This window comes from Vombatus ursinus, unplaced genomic scaffold (genome assembly GCF_900497805.2).
Source record: "Vombatus ursinus unplaced genomic scaffold, bare-nosed wombat genome assembly UNPS02005264.1, whole genome shotgun sequence".
Classification (NCBI taxonomy): domain Eukaryota; kingdom Metazoa; phylum Chordata; class Mammalia; order Diprotodontia; family Vombatidae; genus Vombatus; species Vombatus ursinus.
Window position 1 is genome coordinate 230,281 of NW_020945042.1, and position 27,655 is coordinate 257,935.

General features: G+C 38.4%; 1 protein-coding gene across 1 annotated transcript in view; it reads left to right on the forward strand.

Moving 5' to 3' along the window:
* Positions 1–23,915, forward strand: part of LOC114030761 (endophilin-B1-like) — a 46,345-nt gene extending 22,430 nt beyond the window's left edge. The window contains exons 9-14 of the mRNA XM_027845639.1: positions 2,643–2,776; positions 4,037–4,129; positions 17,311–17,400; positions 17,778–17,878; positions 22,806–23,040; positions 23,438–23,915. Of these exons, the coding sequence (XP_027701440.1) occupies positions 2,643–2,776; positions 4,037–4,129; positions 17,311–17,400; positions 17,778–17,878; positions 22,806–23,040; positions 23,438–23,545 (761 nt within the window). The 3' untranslated portion in view covers positions 23,546–23,915. The remainder of the gene's footprint in view (positions 1–2,642; positions 2,777–4,036; positions 4,130–17,310; positions 17,401–17,777; positions 17,879–22,805; positions 23,041–23,437) is intronic.
* The last annotated feature ends 3,740 nt before the right edge of the window (positions 23,916–27,655 follow it).

Below are 27,655 nucleotides of genomic sequence, written 5' to 3' on the forward strand. Positions count from 1 at the left end.
CTCTATAATTGGTTTGTATGTAGTTGTTTACATGTTGTCTCCCACATTAGACTGTGAGCTCCATGAGAACAGGAATTGCCCTGTCTTTCTTTGTGTCTCCAGTGCTTAGCACGGTTTCTGGGTACATCATAGTCATGTAGTAAATACTTGTTGCTTTGTTGACTAAATGCTCACAAAATATCCCTTAATATATCCTAGAACTTGTTCCAGGAATAGAAATTAAGCTCATTGGCCTGTAGTTCATCCTCTTCCTGTTTGGAAAATTGTAACATTTATTTCCTTTCAGTTTATGAATTTCCTCACATGAGTATATGTTCTTACTCTGCTGTGCTACTCATTGCTGTTCATTTAATCAGTTTCTTTTTATATGAAGTGTACTCATGCATCCTATTCCAGTCGAGTCATATTTCTTGTCATTTCTACTTCTGCAGTGTCCCGTCTCTGTCCTCTCATTTTCATATGGTCTCTGCCTCTCACCTGAGCTGCTATTATCCCCTCATAATTGACCTCTTGGCCTTCAGTCTCTCTTTTCTCCTTTCTTTATACCATAGCCAAAACAATCTTTCTCATTCACAGATCTGTGTCACTCCCCTGCTTAAAAACTGTTAGGTGCTGGGCCTGGACCCAGGAAGACCTGCGTTCAGATCTTGCCTCAGGCATTTGCTCGCTCTGTGAGCCTGGGCAAGTCATTTAACCTCTGCCTGCCTCAGTTTCCTTATCTGTAAAATGAGATAATAATAGCACCTACCTCCTCCTTCTTGTGAGGATCACACAAGTATATGTAAAGCATTGGTTAAAACTTGAAAGTGCTATATATAATAGCTATTATTTTACTGGCTCCCCTCAGGATAAAATACACACTCCTTATCCTTGATATATTCAGTGTCTCCCCTCCCCCCCAAGCTAACATGATCTGAAGCAGCATGAGACATCATGTCCACAGCTATGGAAGTAGTGGTCCCATTCTATCAGACCAGATGTGGACATTACTGACACTGGCAAACTGGAACATGTTCAGAGGAGGGTGGCAAGTGGATTGGAGAAGAGAGTTAGAATGCAGAGTAAACTGAAAAGCATGTTGTTTGGAGATATGGTTGTTAAACATTTAACAGCTCACCCTGCTTAATCCCCTGGCTTTGATTTCATCTATAAAACAAGATGGTTGAACTAAATGGCATCCAAGATCCCTCCCAGCTCTAAATCTGTAATCCAGGGCAAGTTTTCTCTTGAGGTTTTGCTCAGGTGCTCTTTCTGCTAGGAAACCTTCCCTTATCTTCCCTTCCCTACAACTGATAGAGATTCCTGTCTCTCAGATCTCACATGCAGCTCTGACCTTCCTCATTCTAACTTCTGTTAGTCGTTATTATGCACTTCTTAATGCAACTTTTGTGTAAGCTAGGTGGCACAGTGGATAGAGTGCCTTGCCTGGAGACTTATTATCCTGAATTCAAATCTGACCTCAAACATTTACTAGCTGTATGACCCTGGGCAAGTCACTTCACCCTGTTTGCCTAAGTTTCCTCATCTGTAAAATGAGCTGGAGAAGTAAATGGCAAAACTACTGTCTTTGCAAAGAAAACCGCAAATGGGGTCATGAAGGGTCAAACACAGCTGAAACGATGGAACAACAAAAAAATACAACTTTTAGATTGTAGACTTCTTGGGAAAAGGGACTATCTTTTTTTTTCTTTTTTTGGCTGGGCAATGGGGTTAAGTGACTTGCCCAGGGTCACACAGCTAGTAAGTATTATGTGTCTGAGGGCAGATTTGAACTCAGGTCCTCCTGAATCCAGGGCTGGTGCTCTATCCATTGCGCCACCTAGCTGCCCCAGGACTATCGTTTTTGAAATTCGACTCCCTAGCACCTTATACAGTATTTTGCACATAGTAGGTACTGTTACTGAATGAATGGCACCTTTCAACTGTAGACAATCCTGTTATCCATAGATACTTTATAAAACATTTTGCAAGCATTCACATCTTATAAAGTTTTCTATAATTATTCTAACACCACACATATTTTAATGTCAACTTAATTTTATGACTTAAAAATTGCCAAATTGTTGTTAATTATAATTAACATTTATTTAATAGGAAGATATCTAGCAATTATATATTTATAACTTTAAATATTCCTTAATTTAAAAATTAACCTAGGGACAGCTAGGTGGTGCAGTAGATAGAGCACCAGCCCTGGAGTCAGGAGGACCTGAGTTCAAATCCAGCCTCATACACATAGCACTTACTAGCTGTGTGACTCTAGGCAAGTCACTTAACCCCAATTGCCTCATCAAAAAAAAATTAGCCTAACTCCAAGTCATCAGATCAGAGCTACACAGTTGGCAGAGACTTCAGAGACCATCTAGTCAAGCTCCCTCATCTTGTAGATGAAGAAACTGAGGCCCTGGGAGGTGGGGACTTGCCCAGGTTTCCACAGATAAGTAGGCATCAGAAGTGGGATTTGAACCCAGGCCCTCTGACTCCAGAACTAGAGTCTTTTTGAGATTATATAATTTTAACTGTTGGTTTCATAAGAACTATTTGATTTTTGAATAGGCAAGTCGCTGCTTTATCTTCTCATTGTAGGAGCTTAGTAATTGTACGCATTACCAGAAGATTGTAAATAAAATTTTCTTTTACAGGTAATGCCCTCATGAAATGTGGAGAAACACAAAAACGAATTGGAACAGCAGACAGAGAACTGATTCATACATCTGCAATAAACTTTCTTACTCCTTTAAGAAACTTTATAGAAGGAGATTATAAAACAATTGCTGTGAGTTGGAAGACTTTTTTTTTTTGTAAAATAGTTTATCTTTATGTACCCACACTCTAATAAGTGTTGGCAACTATATTCACCTTCTTATTGACTGATTTAAAAGTCTTAATTATAGGGCTGTAACAGGCACAGAAATTATTTTTAAAAATCTCTCCAGATATGCTCCCTGTTCAGCATACCATTGAAGTGGGAGTTAAAAGATGGGCTAAAGTAGAGAGCTAGTGTGAGTCTTATTCAGTGGTTAAGACAGTAGTATTAATATTAAACAACTCCTTGTCTCTCTGTCAGTGGATAGATCTGTAGTGCAATTCCTGGAAATTCAAGGAAAGGGAAAGACTGAGCTGTCATTCAGGTAGCACTTAAGTCATAGGACAGTTTTCAAAAATACACTGTGCTTGTAGTTGTTACCCTGTACATGGAGATTCTTGAGGCTGGTATGAGTCCCAAACACCCACCTGCTTGCCTTAGGGGACCTAATCAGTGGGCATGTAGACTTCCAGAAATTATGCATCATTTCCTCTTAATTTCCTTAGAAGTGTGGTGGAACCCTGCCTTATGGAAGAAGTAAATTCCTCCCAGTTGCTTTGACATATTCTCTTTCCTGCTCTTCCCCCTGCAGACCCACTCCATTGTGTTCTCTAGGCTAAAGCCTCTTATATTTACCCTGGAATGCAAGCAGGAAAAAGCTCTCATCTTGATTCCAAGTATTGACCCCTTTTGGCTAAATTTGCAAATCCCTTATTCTAAAACATTTTGGAAACACATTGTTTTAGAAAATGTTTGTTGGTGTGAAAATTAAATGTTGGTATCATTTGATTTTCCTATAGCTTTTTAGCTTTGGTCAAAAGAATTGAGTAATTTTTTCCTTTTAAAAATGTTTTTGATATCTTTATCTTTAAAAGTCCATCAAAACTAACCAACGTATCAGCTGAGAATATTCCGTATTCCCTGCCCATAGGGCCCAACCTCTATGGAGATTGGAGGAAGCTACATTTTTCTGTCTGTTCTCCAGGGTCAATCTGAGACTTCATAACAGTATTGTGTTTTATTCCTAGATCCTCATTTTATATATGAGGAAACTGAGACTTAGAGAAGTCAAGGGATTTGGCCAGGATCATATTACTAATCATTGTCTCCTCACTCTAGGTCTTATACCGTAGCTGTTGCACACCTAAGTGCCTATATAAAATTTATCATCTGCTTTTTCTGCATGCTGAACTCTCAGCTCATTAAAGGGACCCTTTTGTATATTAACAGAAAGAAAAGAAACTACTGCAAAATAAAAGACTTGATTTGGATGCAGCAAAGACCAGACTGAGGAAGGCCAGAAATTTAGATGCTAAAGTCACAGTAAGTAGTGTTTTAGATTCCTTATTAAGCTGAAAAATCATTATCCTTAAAGACTCAGAATTGTTACTGATATATCAAATGAAGTATGACTGTAAGGAAGTTATTTTTGATTTTGAAATCAAACTCACCCATATTTTATACACCAAATTATTGTTGTTCTCTTCAAAATAATGAGGCTATGTATTCCAGTTATGCTGGTCTTTCTGGAGATAATTATTGGCATTGCCTTTAGAGCCCTCATCAAGTTCAGTTTAATATCATGTCCTTACTAGATGGAATATGACTAAGACATAGCCCTTGTTTTCTTAGAAGTGTACGCTTAGGAGGAGAGACAAGACAAATGTATGCAGAACTAGTACAAGGAGAATATAAAAGCAACATCATAATAACTGACATGTAGGTAATGCTTAAAAGTTTGCGAAGCTTTCTCTACATATATTTAAACTCTCATCCATCTCATTTGATCCTTACTGTAAGATACTACAGGTATTGGATTCACCTGTTATTGATGAAGAATCTGAAACCCATAATAGTTAATGAGTGACTTGCCTAAGGTCACACATTTAGGAAGGACCAGAGACAGAATTCATGCCAGGGTCTTCTGAGTCCATTTAAGTTTTTCCTTACATGGTTATTGGCTCATTCTTAAGTTTTTCTTTACGTGGTTCATTAGCTCATTCTAAAGGCAATTCATAGAACCAAAGGTTGGAAGGGTCGTCAAAGGTTCTGTGGTCCAACCAAATACAATCTTGTCCATATCTAGAGACCGTGAGTAAGGGGGAACCTACTAGTACCTGAGGCATCCCAATCCACTTTAGGTAGCTGTAATGGTACTTTTTTCTTTATATAAAGCTAAAATTGGGGCAGCTAGGTAGCACAGTGGATAGAGCACCAGCCCTGAAGTCAGGAGGACCTGAGTTCAAATCCGGCCTCAGACCAATTTGACACTTACTAGCTGTGTGACCCTGGGCAAGTCACTTAACCCCAATTGCCTAAAAACTTTAAAAAAAAAAAGCTAAGATTGTGCCTGTCAGCTGCTTCCAACCATACTCTTAATTCTTCTCTCTGAGACTAAGAAAAGACTTTAAGTCCCTTTTTCACACCCCTTCAAATATTTGAATATAATTTTAATGTCCCTTTTAGGTTTTCTCTTCTCTGGGTCCTTAAGGTCTTATATGACACAGCCCCAAGTCCTTTCACAGCCCTATTTTTATTCTGTTCTGGACGCTCATTAGCTTATCTGTGTGATACCCCAAAATGAACCCAATATTCCAGGTGTTTGACTGGGGCAGAAAAGAGCAGAGCTATTACTGTCCTAGGCCTGAGTGACCCTGATGCCATTTTTAGTGTAGCCTAACATTGCTTTAGCATTTTTGTCTGACATATCACAGCGCTGGCTCACATTGAACTTGAATGCCGAGCAAGGAATCCCCAAAATGTTTTGATCAGTGGCAGTGTTGTAAGGAAGCTATTGTGATACTTAATCCAAAGTGACCCCATTTTGAAGAACATACTTCATTAAAGGTATAAGTTATGTTAATTTTTTTTTTAAAGTTTCATTCAGGTTAAGTTATAATTGTTTATTAATGCAGTAATTCAGGGATTGTACACATTAACTATTCACAAAGGAATTCGTGTACCTGCAGGATTTTTAGGCTTTTTACATTTTTATAGTTGGGAATACTAATACTAAACTAAGGGAATAAAATTAAATTACTTACTTTATAGCTTCTAAAAATCTGCATTTTTCAAACAAATTGATGAACCAATCAAACATTACTTTTCAATGAAGAAATAGATTTTGTTACTACATCATTATAAATATTGAGACTGGATAGCAGAGCTTGTAGTCCAAGATTTTCAACCATGGTAATTATTACTCTCTGATGAGAACTCATAAGAATACCACTCTGGGGAGAGCAAAGGAAGTTTCTTGTAATGTTTCGTGTTTTCCCTTCCTTTGGAAGCTCTCTGTTAGAAGGAGTTACCAACTGCGGAGCTACAGAGTTAAGATGAAGTCTAACTGAGCATTTCTGGGGTCATTTACAAGAAAGTTTGTTACCCTTAGGCTTTTTGACAGTTTTCTCTATCTAGATTCCCTATAGAATGGTGGCTATTTTAAAGGTGTTACAAATTTTTTTTGGTCTGTTTAGGACTAATCTTATTATTGTGTAATTTCATTAATATTTACACCTACTACAAAAATTCTTGGAATTTTAGTTCTTCTGTCACTTTACTACAAAATATGATTTTTCTTCTATATTCGCATGACTTTAGGCATTTTCTTAACAAATGAAACTTTGCACCTTTGAAAAACATTGGACAGCTCAGAGCTTGCTAATTCTGCAAAGGAAGCAGAAAGTGTTAAGTTCATTCCCTTGAGGTTGTAACTTAATAAAAGAGGAAAGGGACAGACTACTTGTGGAAAAATATACACAGATTGAAAAGTGAGTTTTTAAATTAATTGACTGTGAGGAAATTCTTACTACAAGCATTCTCATTCTACAGATACCCTAGGAAAGCCACTAATGACAAAATCTGGCAACTTGTGGCATGGTGCAAACTTAGATACAGCATTATAAACATGAGTGCAGTCTGAGCAAAGATTTTTTTTTTTTCCTTACGTACTTCTAAGTATGTAATCTTGACTCCAAGTGCTTAGACAGATTTGGATTTCTACAGTGGCGTGGAATTGTAGATCTTCAAAATAGCTATCTGTTTTCAGAACAAGTTTACTAGTAGGGAAATTCGTGTTGCTAGCAATCCAAGTTGACTGCAGTTTTAATTTTGGATCACAGTACAAACCATGTATTTGATGAAATGTCAGCAGAATGTTTAAGATGCCATCTGATATATTGAAATTTCAGCCTTTTAGAATTTGATTTTTAAAAATTATTGGTTGAAATCAAGATTATTTAATCCAACTTCTCATTTTCAACTTGAGAAAATTGAGGCTGACATTAAGTGGCTTGCCCATGGTTAGATTATTTGATGGTAGAACCTACACTTGAACCCACATCTACAAAGGCCTTAATGTTTTTAGCTGAAAATTTAGTAGATATTTGCTAGACATGTATCCCTGTGGAATAGGTTCCCCTCTCCCCCCAAAATGAACATTATATCATTTGCTCAAAATTAGACTGCTCATACACAAAGGTCTGAGAAGCGTAGAATTCTAGCAGGAAAAAGATTGTAGGGTCAAGCCCTCCAAGGAGGGCTGGTGTTTTCAGTTTCCCTTTTTTTTTGCTGCCACAGGACAGAGTGAGCCTTCTTCCAGCTTTCCCCTAGGTTCAGTGAGCTGAGAACTTGGGCTCGTTGGTTTTCCCCTTCAGGTTTCTCACTACCATCCTTTTCCTTTGTTTCCTGGGTCTTCATTCCTGGTTGGCATTAGGGAAGAGACACACTTTGTCTTGGCTCCTGATTCCCTGGACACAGCCTAGGACTCCTCTCAAGACTTTTGTTTAAAAAGAAGAATTAGACAGAGGAGCGGCACACTCCTGCTGTGCCCCCTAAGGTCAATAGACACCCTGAAAGTGCTGGCATTACAGTTAATCCTCATCCTGTGTACAAATGTATTTTGATCATAGCTCTTATTTTCTCTTAATTTCCCTCTCTTCCTTGTCAGACTCATCTTTCAGGTCTTCCTTGAATTAGCTTATCAAACGTCAAGGTTAATAGTAAAGACTGGACCTATGTTTTCGTCAATATAGTTAACTCCTCAGTGAGGGAACTGCCTCTCCCAATGTCTTGGAGAGTTACCTAGAGTGATCGCCTTCTCCTCCAAACACCAGAGAAAAGGCAAACTGCCTGAACTATAATTGGGTCTCATAGATGCTCTTAAGCTCTCCTGGATTGTGCATTTTCCCCTTTCTTGGGATCCTAAATTTAGAGCTAGAAGGGATTTCAGAGATCAGATCCAGTGCCTTCATTTTACAGATGAGAAAATGGAGGCAAGAAGGGAGAAACTTGCCTGAGGTCACACAGCAGCAGCACAACAAAGAGCTGAACCCAGGTGCTGCTGAAGGCCCAGAGTGGCGCCTTCAATGCAGCTGCTCTGTGATGGTGGGTGCCCACCAGTAGGGCTTCTTCAAGTTCCTGTGTATTTAACGAGGGAAGAAAAAAAAATTCTGGAACCAAGATCTCCTTTGTATTCTGAACCTTTTCAGATGAGTAATTCTGGAGCTGTCTAACCTTAGACTCTAAAGTAACAGGTTGTCATATCACTGTCCACGAGTAGCTATATCTTTGATAGTCCTAAGATGTTGTTTGATATATGTACCACTCATTACCTGCCTTGAAAGACTGGGTAATGACTTTCTGCCTTTCTGGGCCTCAGTTTCCACATATGTTAAATGAAGAGATGGGATTCTATCTCCGAGTTTCTTCCCAGCTCAAAAATCTATGATAAGCCTGAGTCCTTACAGTCTTGTTCCTGTATATAAGGATGTATAACAGGATGTTATGCAATTATGCATTCTCATTAGTTGTTTGATTGAAATAATAAAAGATATTAATTTTTTTTTTTTTTGCTTTTTTGGTGAGGCAATCAGGGTCACACAGTTAGTAAGTGTCAAGTGTCTGAGGTCATATTTGAACTCAGGTCCATTTGACTCTAAGGCCAGAGCTCTATCCACTGTGCCACCTAGCTGCCCCAAGATATTAATATTCTGAGCCATATATGGCCTTGAATAAACATACTAGGCTTATTTATAGAGTCTTTAGGCCAAGTGACCAGTCTTATTATATCAAAGTAGCAACCCTGAGCCTTGCGTTGCCATAGTTTAGATCTTTTAAGATAAAGAATGTATTTTACTTTGGCATGGCACCCAGAGACCACTTGTTTTATTAAGTGCCTATTCTGTCCATCTGATAACATCAGTTGGCACAAAGAGCCAAAAATGCATTTCATGTCTTAATTGCCTAGCAGAAACTGTGTTTATTGGAATACCATTCAAAAATGAATTAAATACTGCTATTTTAACTAAAATATATTTCTTCCAAGGGGATATCATATTACTTTTTATAACACATCACAGTGTAAGTACTTTTGTAAGCTTTATTAGGATATGGTTTTAGATACCTGATTCTACCTATTAGAAACATTGACATGTTGGACCTCTCATGTGGCAACAACTTCTTATATTCAGGAATTGAAGATACCCCAAATGGCAGCTTCTAAGTCATTTTTAAAAGGTTAACTGGTTGGAAAGAGTAAGGGGAAGCCTAACTTCTGACAATAATTTAACATTTAAAGTGTCTCAAATGGCAATTTTCTAAATTTGGGGAGGAGAGGGTTTATATGATAAAATTATATGATAGAGGCAAAGCTAATTATACCTTTTTACTTGACCACTCACATATGAGTTCACTTTGCCGTACTTCAGTAACTGTACTGGGGAATGTATCTCCAATTTAGAACTTTTTACCCTTTTAGTTCAGTTATGTTTGAGTGCTGCTCATCATTGCTTCGGGGTTTCTAAGTTATGAATGTGGAAAAGAATGTCTTCAACTTTAATAGTAAGCTGTAATCTGTTTTCTGTATTTTTTTTTAAAGTGGGCTGATTTTATAATTTCTAAACTGAGCACTTTATGTTGTTATCCAGTTGACAGGTACAGAATGAACATTTAGAAGGTCTGCATCTATTCCCACAGACTGTCATGAGTACATTTAATAAAATTTCAATTTAATAAAAATGAAAGGATATGCATGTATTTCATATTATTTTAGGGAATGTTAAGAACTGCCTGAAACTGGTTAAAAGATAACATTGTACTTTATTTATTCATAATGGAAAAATTATCTTTGAATAGAAAACCTTTGACCAGGCAGAACAGACTTAGAAGTTGATTGTTGTAAGTTTGGTATTTCCAAAGCTACCTTTTTGCCTGTCTTGTGATGACTGTAATCAAGACTCTTCTACATTATCCTAATTTATATTAGATCTCCATCAGACAGTGGTATGATTTTAAAAATTTGTCTCCTAAATAATAATTCTTTGAATAGCACAAACTGCATCACAGTACAACTATTCTCTTTCTAAAAGACATTTTATCTGTTCATCTTGGTTAGTGTTGTTTGAACAAAAGAGAGAATTCTTTCACTGTGTTCATTGTTATAATATGTTCTTTGTCTCTTATCTGTGCACTTAAGCAACTAAATTCGACTCAACCTGAAGGAGATAACGTTATGGTAAATTTATCTTACATGCTCAACTTGCTGCATGTAAAATGGCTGAAGGTTTGTTGGCCTACCATGTTTTCTACATCTTCAGTGAACTGTCTTCTCTTGCTATTCAACATCTCTTCCTTTTTTGAAGTCTGAAGTTAGACATTCAGAATTATATATTAATGTAAAAATGAACTATGACAAATTGTCATCAGAGTAACTCTTCTTTTGAACAGTGTGCTTATAATAGGCAAGCTTTTGTCAGAATCTATAATCATATACTAAAAGAGGCTTTTTTCTGTCTTTTTTTCTTATACAAATTAAGACATTGTTTTATTTGAATTATTGTATTGTAAATTTTGGGAAAGGATTTTAATAAGACAAATTTAGACCTTTACCCTGTACTGGTCAAATTGCTTTCCTTGATATATGTAGACCAGTGTTTTCATCAGAATTTGATCTTTGCTTAGTTGTAAGAACATTCTCTCTCCCATCCTAGTATTTGGGGTATTGTCACTGCCTCTCAACAAGGAGGCACTCAGCCAGCAGCTGCCCATCTCCTACCCAACCCCAGCTCCTCTCTTGTGGGTCTACAAAGGAGCCAGAAGTGAGTTGTTAAGAAGTTTGTTTTTTTCTGCTATTTTCTTCACAGCTCATATTTCTGCTGTAGTATATATGTTCACCCCAGTTTGGGGTAAAATTTTTTTTAAACCTTAAGGTTAACTTCTTTTAATTTTATGTAGTTTTTTGAGACACTCAGGAAACAACTTCTTAAAAAATATTTATTGAAAATTATTTCAACTTACAGTATTAAAAACTGAAAGCAACCCAAAGTTCCAGTGTTAGTCAACAAGTACTTATTGAGCAATCATGACTATTGGATATCAATGACCTGGGCATGTGTTACTCCAGCATAGTAGAGAATCTCTAGTAGCGTTAGGACCACTTTTGGCAAGACAGTTTTAAAAAATTAATGCTTTGCCAGAACCAAGGAAACTGCATATAATACTCAGGCCTAATATAATTAGAAAAGGTAATTTACATACTAAACGTATACAATTTGTGATGATTTTCACTGTCTTCTACTATCTCAGTTATTGAGGCCCTTCTTAAGAACTCAGCGTGTTTTTCAAATAGCAAGAGAATACATTTACTTATTTTCATTGTCCTATCTAGTAGATAATTTGAATGTATGAAAATGTTTGTCATAATACTAAAATTTGTATGTAAATTTTAGTATTCATAGAATGTTAGAGCCAAAAGGAAAGTCAGATCATCTAGCTGAAGACCTTAGGTTAAAAAGAAGAAAAAAAAAACCTTTCCAAACTGTCTATAGAGGCTTTTGAAAAAATTGTTATAGAATTTGCTGCACATTATGTTTCCAACATCTACACCCCAGCTTTTTTTAACATAAAAGTTATTGTTAAATCTTGGATTTACTCTTTTAAAATTCATAGTAGCAATGTAAACTATCCATTTGTAGCCCATGTCAGTGTTAATCTCATTTAATTATAAATCCATAATTTGAGCCAGAAGGGATTTTGACAGTCATCTTGCTCATCGTGCTGATAGATGAGGAAACTTAGACCTAGAAATATTTTTAAATTGGCCCAAAATGAAGTTCTGATTCTCATTACTTTCTGTAAGTTGTAATTTCTATAATTGGGCTACTTAAGTGATCATTTTTATTTGAATATACCTATCACTTAAGAATGTTTTATAAGTTGGACTGAATAAGTTGTTGGAATGTTTAAATCTCCTAAAATTTCAATAACTGAAAAAAAAAGATAGTCCTGGTAACAGTGTTGCAATAGTGTTTTAATTTGTCTATCCAATGATTTAGAAAATGTTTAATCACAATTTTCTTTTATGCTCTTCAATGATTTTTCTCTAATTTTTAATGCTGGCTAGATTTGGGCAGAGGAAGTGACAAAAGTAAGTAAGTCTTTAAACAAGAATTTACGAAAAAAGGATTTGATTACTGAAATCTAAAATCGTTTACTGATCAAATCTGAAAATTATGGGAAAGACTTTGCTTAATAAACTGCTTAGTTTTGCTTGTGCAGTGTTGAGTTGCACATTCTCATTATTGAAAAGGTAATTTTCAAAAAGGCATTTTAAGAGAAAATAGTAAATAGACGTTTGTCCTTGCCATGTAGTAAAGAAGACAGTATGTATTTACTTGGGATCAGTTTTGGTTGCCATATAAATTGTGTGGAGTGTTTGAACTACTCTTTTTAAGAATTATAGTTTCAGGTATTGATTTCTATGAACTCAAATGGTCATGTGGCATTTAGGAATAATTGTAATTGGGTTTAATCAGTTTCACAAAGGAGCTGACTATCACAATTTAGTATTAAAAATTATAGGAATCTGTCTGTATAGTCCAGGGGTTGTTAACCTTTTGTGTGTCATGGGCCCCTTTGTGTTGCCAAAATTTATAATCATATACTTAGAGCCTACGGATCCCCTCTCAGAATAATGTTTTTGAATACATAAAATGCATATGATTACAAAGGAAACCAATTATATTAGAATATAGTTATAATTATTTTTTAAGAGTTCACAGAATGCAATTTAATCCCTAATCTAGTCTAAGTCACGAATGGGCCTCTACCTGGCAGTGGCATTAGTTGGTAGTATTTTAAGGGCCTCCCCATAACCAGCTCTTTAGCACAATAGGACCCCAAAACTATGGAATCACCAGCCCTTCAAATATACTTGTCATCTTGGCTCGAACATGTTTTCTTAGTTCTTGTAGTTTATAGTAGGGGAAGGGCTTGTGGTAGTTGTCTGAGCAAACTCTCTTTTCTGCAGTGATCAGGCTTTGGTTTGGGCTTGGGCTTTTTTTTTTTTTTAACCAGCTGCCCTAAAGATATCCATTTCATAAACATGATAGAAACCTGTTTATGTAAGCATCTTTGAGATCTTGTCAGAATATTGTAAGATGTAGCTAGGTCACATATATTTAGCATTAAAGTGTGAAAAAGCCACACAGCTGGATTTTCTAGAAGTCTGACCAGCTACTGCCAGGTTGTGGAGAGACTTGTTTTCAGGCTAAAGATGTTCAGTCCTACTGTGGGAATGCGTGAATGAGCATTTATTAAATCAGTCAGTAAACATTGATTAGGCACCTGCTGTATGCCAAGCAGAGTGCTAAGCACTGGGGACACAAGAGGCAAAAGGCAGTCTGTGTCCTCATGATGCTGTAAGGGAGTGCCTAGAGGAGAAGAATGGCCAGGAATGGTGAATGAGGCCCAGGAGGCTGTGGTTGACACCCACTCTCCAGGGGGCAATGGCAGAGTTGAACTGGCAAGAAGGGTGGCTAGCTAGCTGCCGAGGAGAAAGCAGGGGAGGCAGCCACTTCTCAGAACAGCAAGGTGTTGGGGTGAGAGGGGTCAAATCCTCTTGGATTCGTATTTTGGGCCTGAGCAAGCTGGTAAGGAATTGGTCTTTTGCTTTTCTTGCATCCTTGTACCTATTTTCCAAGTTATGCCTTAGAGCAGTTAGAAAAGCAGCCAGGAAAAGCCTTTTTTTCCTCCTACCATATACCATACCTCCGTTATATGGCATGCTGGGCTAGTGTGATTTTTCTGTATAACTGAAGGTTAACTCTTGAAGCACCCATTCTAAAATATATTATATGCCTTAAACAATACATAAAATATAATTTTAACTTTTCTTGTTTTCTTCAGAAGGTGTTAGGTCTGTGTCCTAGAGGCAGTCTCCAAAGTCTTTTATGTTCCCACCATATACGGAACTAAAATGATAAAGTACATATTTTTTCCTGCAAAATTAAATATTAAATCAGGCTATCAGTAAAGTCATCTTTGGTGCCCTTTGAAATTTAGCAGCATTCTTTTACTTAAACATCCGTAATCACTTCAGTTGACATTTCTTTGGCTCCTTGTGGCCAAGATACTCACTTGATTTTTACGGTACCCCGTGAGGAAGGCATTACAAATACTATCACTGTTTTACAAATGAAGAAACTGGAGTAAGTGACTTTATATTTGAACCAAGATATTTCTGACTCCCAAGGCCAGTGCTCTCTGCTAAATCATATGAATTAATCTAAATGTGGAAAATTGCTGTTTTGTGGATGTCTCTGATTTTGTCATCACAGACCCTTCAGATTGTGTTGTGTTTTTACAACTGAAGGTGCAAGTGTGATTGGCCTCTAAGACCTCTTAACTGAATGATTCTGAAATGATATTTATAAAAGCATTTAGCCCAATGCCCAGCACATAGTAGGCATTATATAAATAGGGTTGTTTCCTTCCTCTTCTCTTCCCTTCTGTTAACCCTTCTGGGTTTGCCACAGTATCCATGTTATCAGGGTTTTATTGTAACATTAATTTGCTTCTCTTCTATTCTTTTCCCCTAAGCCTTGACAGTTGCCCAATCAGCTATAAATGCACATGATTCAAAAGTAACCTTGAATTTGTTAGTTTTCCTTACAATCTTTGTTTACTTTTCTTGATCTGGTTTGTATTTTTAGCATCTAAGTGAATATTCTTGAACATACTGCTAAAGCACAATGTACTGTGGTTGAGACCAAAAATAATTTTTATGGTTTCATCACATGATTAAGCAAATCAGACGTATTCTCTCAAAGGCTCCACCTCAGTAGTGAACCTACTTTTCCCTCTTAGGTAAGTGAGGTGGCAATTGCTTGTCCAGTTATATTCTGAGTATCTTTATTGCTGCTTCCCTTTTCCTGATGTTTTTATCTTTTCATAACTAATTCAAATGCCTCAATCTAGAGGGTGAAAAGGGTTGAGAGAAAGAGAAAAGAATCAGCCCAATTAGTCTTTGTGCTTGTTTAGGTTTTAGAGGAAGCTACTTGCCTTGTTGCATAGGACTTAAAACAACTTGACTGTGGCAAGTAGAAAAAATATTAATGATCTTGTTTCCATTTCCATTGATGTTCCTCTACTGAACTAGTCAGGTTGGATGAGCTAAGCAGTTATTCTTTGGGTATTTATTAGCAAGACTGTTTAAGCAATTTTGGGTAAAGACTTGAAGTGAAGTTAGTAATTATTGGCAAAAATTACTTACGAATCATGAATTTCAGTCAACTTTTTTGTCTCGACTCCAATTTGCAGTGGGTAATTGAGGGTTGGCTGTAACTTTGAGAAATATATTGCTTTAAAATGTCACAGAAAAGCTGATGGCTTTTCTTTTTGCAAAAGATGCCCTGAGGAGCTGGAGAGGGAAAAAAAAACTCAGCTATTACTTGATAGTTTTGAGTGCCTCAGAGGAAAAAAGGTCAAAATCTAAGAGAAAGGAGTCCTTTTACCAAGAAGCTTTAAAATTATGCAGCCTCATTACAGTAACTAGTACAACAGGGTAGGATCTCAGAGCTTTATCCTCAAGATTTGTTTATATGATTTGAGATTTTTTTTTTAAGTTTGAAGTAAAAACCTAGAGGAACAATTGAAGATCATTAAAATATTGTCTTGAAACTTACTGAAAATTGCCTTTTCAGAAACCTAATATAATCTCTCCTTCTTTACCTCCCTTCCTTTTGTTAAATGCCTACTACTATGAGTTAGGTACTAGAGATACAAAGACAAAAAAATACATTTTCTGCCCTGAAGGCTTGCATTCTGCTGGGGTGGGAGAGGTGGTACTTGATTTGAGTTTTAAGTGAAGCTAGAGTTTTTAAGACGTATGGATGAGGAAGGCAGTACATTCCAGACATGAAGAAACCCACTGCAAAGTCATTGGAGTGAGAATAGGAACCCCAAATTTGGGGCACAGCAGCTAGGCCAGTTTGGCTGGAGCATAAAATGTATCAGGGGAAATAATGTGAAATGAGCCTGGAAAACTTGACAAGAGCATGATTGTAAAAGACTTTAAATACCAAATAATCAGGGGCCACTGGAGATTTTTGATCAGAGTCATGTTATTGTTAGTCTGTGTTCATCAGCTATGTGAAAGATGGATCAGAGAGGAAAGATATGGGAGACAGGCCCATTAGGAGGCTATTTCAGCAGTCTAGGTGAGAGAAAAGTGAAGGCCTGAACTAAAATAGTGGCTGTGTGAGTATAGAAAAAAGATAGAACTGACATCACTTGGTACCTGGTGATACTGGAAGTGAGGGCAAAGGTGACCCTGAGTGCCTAGAAGAATGGGAATGCCTCAGCAGAAACAGGTTACGAATGGGGAAGGGGAGGGTGAAGAGTTTTGTCTTGGGGTTTGAGATGCCTTTGGGACATCCAGGTGAAGGTGTTTGATCAGCATTTGGTAACTGAGGACTAGAACCAAAGAGAAAGAGGAAGCCTAGACTAAGAAAAGATCATCGTCAGATTTGATATTTTTACATGTCACTGGTAACTTGGAAAGGAACAGCTTCTTTGGAAAATTGTTGATTGTTTTGCTTGACAATGCTTATTTGTTGCAAAGATTTTTTTCCCTTAGTTTTTTTGGGGGGAGGAAGGAGATGTCAGGGGTTATCGATAGTGACGCCAATAAAAGGGCCATTGTAACATTTTTTAAATGCACAGAAGAGAACAGAATGAAGCTCAAAAGGAAGCAAAAACAAGTAGGACATTTTGAAAGTAATATTTAGAATTTAATTATATAAATGTGTGTGTGTGTAAATACATATATGTATATTTCAAGCAAACCTCATGAAATGGAAAAAGAAAATAGTTGTGATACTGAAATAATTAGTCCTAAATATTGTTTAAAATGTCTTATGTTCTTCTCTTGCGTTTTTCCCTAGTATTTTGTGCACATTTACCTTTCCTTTGTATGGCATTTCCCCTCATACATATGCTAGTCAAGCATCAGTGAATTCCCTTGTAGATAAGTGATATGTTAAGACTTAAAATTAGCTATTTGTCAAGGAAAAGCATTTTTAGAAAAAATAATTAAAGGACTAGCCTAAATGCTGAATTAATACATTTTTTCTTTTCAGTGAATTCTAAATATATGTGTGTGTGCATGTATGCATGTGTATATACATATCTATACACATATGTATGTATTTTTTTTTTGTCTTAAGTGTGAACAGGAATTAAGAATAATTCAGAGTGAATTTGACCGTCAAGCAGAGATTACCAGACTCCTTCTGGAAGGGATCAGCAGTACACATGTGAGTATTCAAAATCATTTTGGCTATTGAACACTCAAGCAAAGTATAGATGGTATATTCCAAAGGGATGAAAATATTAAAAGTGCTACCAGGAGGTGGGAACAGGGGCATAAATTGTGTGGAATTTGTCATGATAAGTGGGGAAAATACAACTTTCTCCTTGACTCACTTTGTCCAGTAAGGCAATGCAGATTTTCAGGCCCACTTCTCTTATTTATTTTCATGGCCCCCTCCATATGCACATACTGTGACATGATTATGTTAGTGAAACAGCCTTTATTACCTCCCTTCAGTAGTGCAGTGGCATCCTAAGTTAATTGTGGATTTTTATCATTCTTCATCAGCCCTTGGTCCTGCTATTTCGCTTTCTTTCCTAGGCCCACCATCTTCGCTGCCTGAATGACTTTGTGGAAGCCCAGATGACTTACTATGCTCAGTGCTACCAGTACATGCTGGACCTGCAGAAACAACTTGGGAGGTAGGCGAGGAATGAGTGTCTTTTCTGAGCTGGAGCTGTGGATCAGCCAGGAGCGAGACTTTCCCTGTGAAGTGATCACAGGAATGAAGATGAGAGATGTTAAGGTTTCTGTAACATTTAGTATCAGTTTATTTTTAAGAATGGTAATTGGAACACTTACTAGCTGTGTGACCCTGGGCAAGTCACTTAACCCTGATTGCTTCACCAAAAAGCAAAAAACAAACAAGAAAAAAAAAGAATGGTAATTTGGTTCTCACTGTTCCCTCCATACACTAAAGTACTTGATACTGTTTGCAAACATTTAGGCATCTGAACATTCATTATGTATGTAGGTAAGAGCCCTGTTGAGGGAGGACATTCTCTGTGCTGTGTCAAAAGGAACTGTGGGGAAAAAAAAAGGAAATAACTGGGGTCTCATAAAATCAATCCAGCCCCGTCCAATTACCTTGTTTCCATGAAGAAATTGAGATCCAAAGAAGAGAGTCATTTGCCCAAGTAGACCAGTTAGGTGAAGGATCAGTCGTATCTGAAGGACATCACAGGGTCAAAGATTTAGTGCTCGTGGAGCTCCTACCACCTCATTTTGTAGATCAGGAAACAGAGGCCCAGAGAGGGCAAGAGACTAGTTCAAGGTCAAGCAAGGAAGCAGCAAAGCCAGAGTTTGAACCTAGTCCACAGTCTTACAAAGTCCGCTTTCTTTCCACTGTATATGCTGCCTCCCAACCCATGTTTCATAACAACTTCTTTCTTGGAATCCAGTTGAAATGTACAATTACCTGTCTCCTGGAGGTATTTTTCCTTCCACATTAGACCTTAAAACATCTGAGTGATCTGTAAAAGCATCCTGGGTTCTAAGAGAATCATAACAGCTGCAATTTATATTGTACTTGGAGTTTTGCAAGATATTTTCTTTACGTGTTCTCATTTGAGAGATCAGTGCTGCAGGCATTATCCCTGTTCTGCGGATAAGGTCTGGCTCAGAGAGGTTAAGCTACTGCCTAGAATCACACAGGCAGTGTTCAGCAGCCATCCCACTGAACTGGCTGGGAACTTGTCATCATCAGTCATCCTGAATCTGCCATCTGCATGTGTCTACAGGGGGAGAGGGTCATGCACATATGAAGCAGGGCAGGGCCAGGGAACCTGGTAAGGAATCAGCCTGACTTACCAACTTTGCTGAGCTCTGGGAAGTCTGAGGCTGTCTAGAAAGGCCTTCTGGAGACAAAGGACAAGAGTCTCTGTGGAGGGTTTGCTCTGTTCTGCTTAGAGGAGAGGAGACAGACCTGGTTCCATCAGTTTGGATGGAGCCACTAGAATAATCTGGTATTAAGAGAACGGGATCAGAAATTAGAGTTAAAGTTCAAAAGATTTGTCCTAGTCGAGAATCATTCTACTAGTCTTCACCTCCTGTCCTCTGGTTGAGGGGCTAAAGGGTATTTTTATACTCGGAAAACAGGTTACCAGCAAAAGGGTGGTTTTAGGTACCTCATTTATTTCTCTTCCAAACCTGCATTTATTTCTATTCAAGGCCTCTATTTTAATAATAGCACCAAGAAGGGTATAAAGTTAACTGAGGCATTTGAATTTAAAATATGATATATTTAATTCTTGAACAACAAATTGGATTCTAAAATATTACATCAATAATCTTAACAAATCTATGTTGTATGAATCCTAGTTGGCATTTGCGTAGTAATATAAGAAGTTATACTAATTTTAAAATGGAATATTTGGGCATAAATTTCAAATAGGAAAAAAACCCATCTTTTTTCTTCTTAATTTTCCATAAGACTACCCTACCTTTTCAAGACTTCTGTCAGGTGAAACTGAAACACCAAATAGTAGGACAGTCAGGCATAGAAGCAGATAGGTGCTGTATGCCTGAGACAAGAACACAGAGCTGAGAGAAATAAGAGCTTTCCTTCCTCCTTCTGATCTTTTGGGAGGAACACTGAATTATCACTGAAGAAATGCACATTAGGGTTTTGTGGGATAGAGATACTTCAAAAACACTATTGACCTTTTGAAGGGTGGAACCTAAATTTGGTAGTTGTAGTGTTTGTTTTGATCATAACCACCTAACAGAAGCATTTGCTTTTTATTTTAACTTCCCTTTTGAAACAAAGAGAGTTGTATTTTTGGAGCAACCTTCCCCACCCCCACCCCCTTTTCTACCAAATGATCTTTCTTTTTCAATGTTCTGAACCAAAGTATTTAATAAAATTTAAATTGGGTTGTATAGACTGTTTTTTCCCTCTTTTTGGGGGGGGAGGGGGTGTTGAGGGAATGAAGACCAGGCTTTCTTGGCTCATTATGTCCGAATGTCTGTTTCATCCTAATTGAAAAAAGTTAGGTTAGAGTGAACATAGGCTATGTTGCTGTTCAGTAGTTTCACACTTCGTGACCCCATTGCGGGTTTTCTTGGCAAAGATACTGGAGTGGTTTGCCATTTCCTTCTCCAGCTCATTTTATAGATAAGGAAACTGAGGCAAACAGGGTTAAGTGACTTTCCCAAAGTCTCACAGCTAGTAAGTGTCTGAGGCCAGATTTGAACTTAATTTCTCTTTAATATGATATGATATGATTAGCAGCTATTCTATAAATCAGAAATCCTGATTTGTCTTTAATTTTTTTCATGAATCTAATAATGTTCATTCAGCACACAGCTTTAATGACTTTGAAGAATACTTCCTTATTTTTTCTCTAAATATTAGGAGGCATAGATGAAACTGCATGAAATTGAAATGAAAGTAATAGAGAAAATTGTCATTTGGACAGCTGTGTTAAGAATAGCATTATATTAAAGTATTTATTAACATTGTTCTTGAGTAAATATAAATTCTATTAAACTTTGCTTTGTAGAGGTAGCTCACTAGTCCAGATTCTCTTGCAGTGTTTGGAAGAAAGCTGGGAGCATAGCCCCAGGACATTTCCCAGAGCAGTAGGTTAGTGAGAATTCCTTTTTGCAAAATTTTGCTTGTCAAGTCTTCAGCCTTTTATTAAGCTAGTACCCTGTGCTGGGTACTATACTAAGTAATAAGCATATAAAAAAGGGCAAAAACATTCCTCAGAGACAACATGCAAACAACTATATACTCCCAAGATAGGACAGGATGGAAAGTCATCTCAGAGGAAAAGCACTAGCATTAAAGGGGGTTCAGGAAAGGCTTCTTACAGAGTTTAGAATTTTAGTAGAGACTCGAAGGAGCCAGGGATGCCAGCAGGCAATAGTGAGGAGGGAGGGGAAGAATTCTGGGCATAGGAGACAGCAGCCACTGAAAATGCCCAGAGCTGGCACATAAAGTGTTTTGTTTGAGGAACAGCAAGGAGACTGGTGTCACTGGATTGTGGAGCATGTGGAGCGGCCAAGCTCCAAACTCCATTATTGGGAGTAGGAAGCGGCCAAGTTGTAAAAATTTTAAAAAGGCAAAGACAGGATTTTGTATTTGCTCCTAGAGGTAATGGGAACCACGAGAGTTTATTGAATATGGTCAGAGCTACCCTGCAGGAAGCCTACTTTTACAGCTGAGGGGAGAGACTGGTGGCAGGGTGACCAGCCATGAGGTGGTAAAGGACCTGCCTGCCCAAGGGTGGTGGGCTTACGTAAGAGATGTTAGAAGTGATAGATTGGGTAGCAGCTAGATGGCACAGTGGAGAAAGTGCTGGACTTGTAGTCTAGAAGAACTGAGTATTGAGCCTTAGACACTTCCTATCTGTGTGATCCTGGGCAAATCCCTTAACCGTTCAGCCTCAGTTTCCTCATCTGTAAAATGAGGGTAATAATAGCACCTACATCAAAAGGTTGTTGTGAGGATCAGATGAAATAATAATTGCAGAGCATTTTGCAAACCTTAAAGCTCTACATAATTACTATCTAATATTATTGGGTATGGAAAATGTGGAACAGCTTGGTGGTGCAGTAGATATACCACCAGGTCTGGAGTCAGTAATACTCATGTTCCTGAGTTCAAATCTGGTCTCTGACAAACCCTGTATGCCTCCGTTTCCTCATCTGTAAAATAGGCTGGAGAAGGAAATGGCAAACCACTCCAGTATCTTTGCCAGGAAAACCCCATTTGGGGTCATGAAGGATCAGGCACAGTTGAAAAATGACCGAACAATGGGGTGTGTAATTCTGGAATGTAAAATCAGAAACCCACTTTTATATAATACCATTGAAATTGAAATATGGATTTTTATAAGGTAAAGGTAACTAATTAATACTGATTATAATGGTGCCCATCTGTCCATGACAAGAATTTTCATTTTCTGTATCTGAATTTTTAAAGGGGGAATTCTGGGAATTTTTCTCTTTCATTATTATTTAAATAAATGCTCCATTCTCTGCCTGCCCCTTTCCCACTTCACATAACATTTTTAAGGTCAAATGTGAATTTCTACTTTTCTGGAAAATTCTTTCATACAGAATAAACATTTTGTAAAAAGCAGTATTTTGTTCCAGAGATCTTTAAGAGAAAGCTTTTGTAACACACTTGTAGTTATTTCTCCCTGGAGCTTTATGAACTTTATCCAGCGTCATTGTTCTGCGGACTTAGAAGTAAATGGGAGCTCGGGGATGTGACACGGTGGGTCTTTTCGTTAACTTTTTTCCCAAAACGGAAGCTGATAAGAAAGTGAATAGTGCCACCAAGTGGTGGCCCGATGCTGCTGACTGTTTCACAACTGAAACTTGTTAAAACATTCATTGCCTGGTTTCTCAGAGAAAATTCTTTCCTTCAGAGTTTAGCAGTCGTCCTGCAAGTGTGATTATCTGCTCTGAGGAGAATTTGAGTCCCTTATTTTAACTGAAAAGAAACTCATTGTTGTGAGCCGAAATGTGAACAATTTTGCAACTAATTTATATATTAATTTTTTAAATAAAGTAAGAAATAGAGAAATAATTCCTTGGCCCTTTTGTTTTCAACAGCTTTCCATCTGCCTTCATATCTAACAACAATCAGGCTCCCACATCTTCCATGTCCAGCGTTGCCTCCGCTGCCTCATCAGCCCCAGTAACCTCCTCTATGTTGCCTTCAACAAGTAGCACAATTGTCTCTCCCATCCTCAGTGACTTGAAGGAATCCAGCGGAAGCAGGAAAGCCAGGGTTCTCTATGATTATGATGCTGCAAACAGTAGTGAATTATCACTTCTCGCAGATGAGGTAAGGAATACTAACTACTGATGTATGAAGGTCCTAAGGTCACCACCATAGGACGTTCCCTTGGGGACAGACATGACTCCATAGATTTCTGATGGTTTATATTATTGTCTGTCTTTTCTTGACTTAAAATCTTGTATAACAGAATAAGATGTCAGAAAGTTGGTAAGATGGTGCTTGGTCTGTGTTCGGAAAAGTAGCCCTATGAGACATTGCATCGTTTGACAAGATTTGGTAATATTGTTTAATCCCTTGAAAAAATGAGTTTGAGCTAGTTGGAGGTAGGTTTTGGAGAAGTGTTTCTTATTTTTTGTATAGGACATGATTCACAAGAGCAATTGTGATCACTGTTATATTTTATTAATAAAATGAATAACTATGAACTTTTTTTTTTCTTTAGGTGATCACAGTATACAGTATCGTTGGTATGGATTCAGACTGGCTGATGGGTGAAAGGGGAAATCAAAAGGGCAAAGTACCAATTACTTACTTAGAACTACTCAACTAAGTGGAGGCTCCTATCCAGACTTCCAGTTATGGCAATATTTATAAATGATTAACTGTGTAAAGCAGGTTCAAGCGTCTTCCATGTTAATGTCTTAAAGAGACTCAGAAACTACCAGCCATCAGAACTAGGCTTTTCTGCCAATAATGTTGCATGGTAGATTTTTCATTGCTTCAGATTTGGTGTTAAGAGCTTTTTACTTCGTGCCAAGGATGTTTTCTTACAGGATTCTCTGTTTCTACTGAAGTTTTCACTAACAGGGGGATTCTACTTTTGAGTAAACTAGATCGAAAGCAGGAGATCTGTTTTCTACTGAATTTTTCACTAACGGCAAGCTTCTTCCTTTATGTAAAATAAATTTATTGTGAATTGATGTCAGGTTTACTCTTTTTTTTTTATTATTACATACTGGTAGGAGCCCTAAAATTGGTTTAACTTCCTGGCTAGAATTTTTTTTATTAGCAAAAACTGCAAGGATATATACTTTTTGACTGAGAGTACAAGCAAATTTAAAAGTATCCATAAAGATCAGAAATCCACATTTTTATTGTCATTATCAGAGTAAGCCAGTAGAAGCCTAAAAAAAGTTTCAATTGAAAATAGAACAGTGTATCTAACAGTGTATACAAAGTCATTTGGGGACATTGGCTTCTCTCAAATTACAGAAAAATTCCATCTCTTTTGCAGCGTTATTACTCTTTTCTTTTTTGACAGATGGGAGTCTATAACTTCATCCGCCATAGGCCCTTGTAACTTGATAGGAATAAATTTTTTTTTATGTTTTGTGTGTATTGTTTCACACCCACATTTCCTGATTGTACACTAACTAGGCAGATTTGTTTGAGATACCTGTGCCTGGTTAGTGTCACTTAGAGATCACTATAATGTGAGTAATGAGATTTTCTTTTACTGAACAGAAGTCTTGGTGATGGTATAAGAGCTTATGGCAGTTTGTTCATTATTTATATATGGCATGCAACAAGACTGACACAGTATAGAAAAAGACGTGGCCTTTAGCCATCCCAGCCCTAGCACCTCAAGTCTGGCTTGTTGAAAGCCTCCACTGTGTTTGTATGCGTGCGTGCGCTTGCGTGGACACACACACACACACACACACACACACACACGCTCACTCTCACACTCCAGATTCCTGTCCCATCAGGGCATCAGGTGAAGTATGGAAACAACAAGTGTTTTTGACAGGACCCAGGGTGGGGGTGGGGAGCTAGTGGTAGAAACTCTGCTCTACTCTGATGGATTCTCTGCAGGACAATGAGCCAAGTAGGGCTCCCCTTCCTCTTGGACCCCGTTTCCTAAATGAAGAGCCACTTCAAATAGGGCTGGTCCCCTGTGAAGCCATTTCCATAGACATTTCTCTGATACACTCTCCCAGCTCCTTTTTGACCTCTCTCTGTTAGCACTCTTAGCACGCATGCTGACACAAGTAGCTCAATATATGGTGTCTGAACCATGAGGGGCATACTGGTGGGACATACTCCTGTACCTTGGACAAACCAAAATAATGGCAGAAGAGGTGCCCTCCAGACTGCTTCCTTAGCCGCTTCTTTTGAATTCTGGAGAATTCCTTGGAGGGAATGAAAGCAGCAAAATGCAGAAGGGATACTCCCCAGAGTGAGGATAGAAGCCAAAGGCCCTGGGCAGAGGGTGGAGGGATTCTCAAGCCATCATATGCCACCACTGCCAGATCTGTGAAGGGGAAGATGACTCCTTCAGCCGGTCCCTGCTTCTCTCTAGCTCCATTGTTTGGCTTGAGGCCACCTTCCTGGTTTGGGGTATGGGGAGGGCTTCCAGATTAGATGCTGCCAACAAGGACCAAAATCAGCTTCCAACAGCCTTTTCAATGATCCCACCCTTTTTCCAAACTTGATTTTTACAGACTTTGTCCTAGAGAAGCAGTTCTAACAAGTCGGCACATTTGTCTCCTGAGCTCACTTCCTTTAGTGTCCCGTTTCTTATGTGTTGGTACAGTGGGGGCATTCTTAATGATTTCTTGCCACTATCTCTCCAACTTCCACAAGCACGTGGTCTTTTTTCTGACTCCTGCTGAAATGGTATTTTTGTTTCCATCTTTATAAGAGGAGCTGCTTCCTCAGTCATGGAAATGATGGACATCCACAGACTGATGTCATTATTAGCACAGATTGTTTATGGGAGAGGGAATGGGGCAGAATTAAACATAGCACCTGGTAAAGTATTTTCAGATGAGTATTATCATGGTGGTGTTAGCCATTCTCAAATAACCCATCATTGCTAGATGAAATTTTCCTGGTGATTATAAGCATCATAAGCAAATAAATAGGTGTTAGGATTATAGTTCACTCTTAACTGGCTAGTGACTCAAGACTGGCCAGTTGGTTTTTTTTGTTTTGTTTTGTTTTGTTTTTTATACTGGTGTTTAGCTAACCTCACAAGGTATGTGTCTTCCAGGGTGTGTCTACATCACAGCCCTCTTGTCGTCGTATCAAGATTGTTCATCTAGACTAGGTGTCTAGTCTCAGATAGAACATCCTATCCTCCATGTAACACCACGTTGGTCTCCCATTGGGAGCTCTTATAAAATTTAAAACCCTTGAGTCTTAAGAGTGCAATTCAACAAATATGTATTAAGAACCTACTACACACTAGAGATACAAGGGGTGCCCCCCAGAAGCTCACATTCTGATAGGGTTGAAACAAGCTGTGCCCAGATGAATAAAGACAAAATGTGGATGAAGCATCCTCTGGGGTGGGAGAACAGAATGCTAATAACTAGGGGAGGGGTATCAAGAAAGGTCTGGTGTAAGAGGTGATGCTTGGATGGAGCCTTTGCAGAATCATAGAATTGGAAAGGTAGATGGGACCTCTGCAGGGTGTGGAAAAGGAAGCCGCCCTAGCACACTCTGTAAGAGGGCAGCCTCTGCTTAAAAACCTCCATTGAAGAGTCGGCTGCTTCTTCTGGTAGCCCATTCTACGTCTCTCATCAAACGAGGAGTTCTTCCTGACCCCACGCCTATGTTCACCTCTCTGCGTTTTCCCCATTGCACACCCCGCTGCTCCCATTTCCACCATCCGGGGTCAAACAGAACAAATACTCTGATCCCTCTTCCACCTAAGAACCTTGGGAAAGGAGCTAGGAATTCCAAGAGGCAGCGGTGAAGAGGGAAAGAGTTCTAGGCACAGGGGGGTCAGCCTGTGCAAAGTCTGGGGAAGGGGAAACGAAACGTGAGAAACAAGTAGACAGAAAGGCTGACGCCAGGCTGTGAACGGGTTTGAATGCCAAAGAAAGGAGTTTGTATTTTTTCATAAGGGCAAACTGCATGAGCTGTGGCTTGAACAAGACTGTTTTGGCAACTAGGTGGGAAGATGGATTGGAGAAGAGAGATTGGAGGAAGGGTGGCTATTATTAGGTGACTATTGAAATAGTCCAGGTGAGGTGATGACAGACTGAATTGGAATGGTGTCCATGTGAGTGGTGAGAAAGGGAAGGATGAAAGTTGTTTTGGCATTAGAATCAGCAAGACTTGGAAGCTGATTGGATGAGGGGAAAGTGAAAAATTGAGGGTGACTTGAGTTGTGAACTTGGGTGGTTGTACCTTGACAGAAATAGTGGGTGAGTTTGGAGGCAGTGGGGAAGGGGTGGGAATGGGTTCTGTTTGAATATATTGAGTTTGGCCTGCCTATGGCACATTCAGGTAGAGAAGTAGAATTGGCAGGTGGTTTTATATGTGGCAAGGTATGTAGACTTGGATGATACTTTTGCATAGAGATGATAATTAAACTCATTGTAGTTGGTTAGATAGATCCCCAGGGAGGGCAAAAAGAAAAGAGAGCACAAGACAGAGCCATAGCGTACACCTACACTTAGTGGATGAGACGTAGATAATGGCCCAGCAAATGGGAAATGAGGAGTGGTCAAGTCAGTGTCGTGGAAGTCGAGGAGGAAGGGGGAGTTCTCAGTGGCAAAAGCCATAGGGACGTCAAGTATAATGAACTTGAGATACGGCCAATAGACTCAACAGCAAAAAAGATTTTTAATAACCTTGAAGAGAGCACTTGTCTACTAATGGTATTAGTAGCCAGATTACAAAACATCGAGGCGTGGGAAGTGAGGAA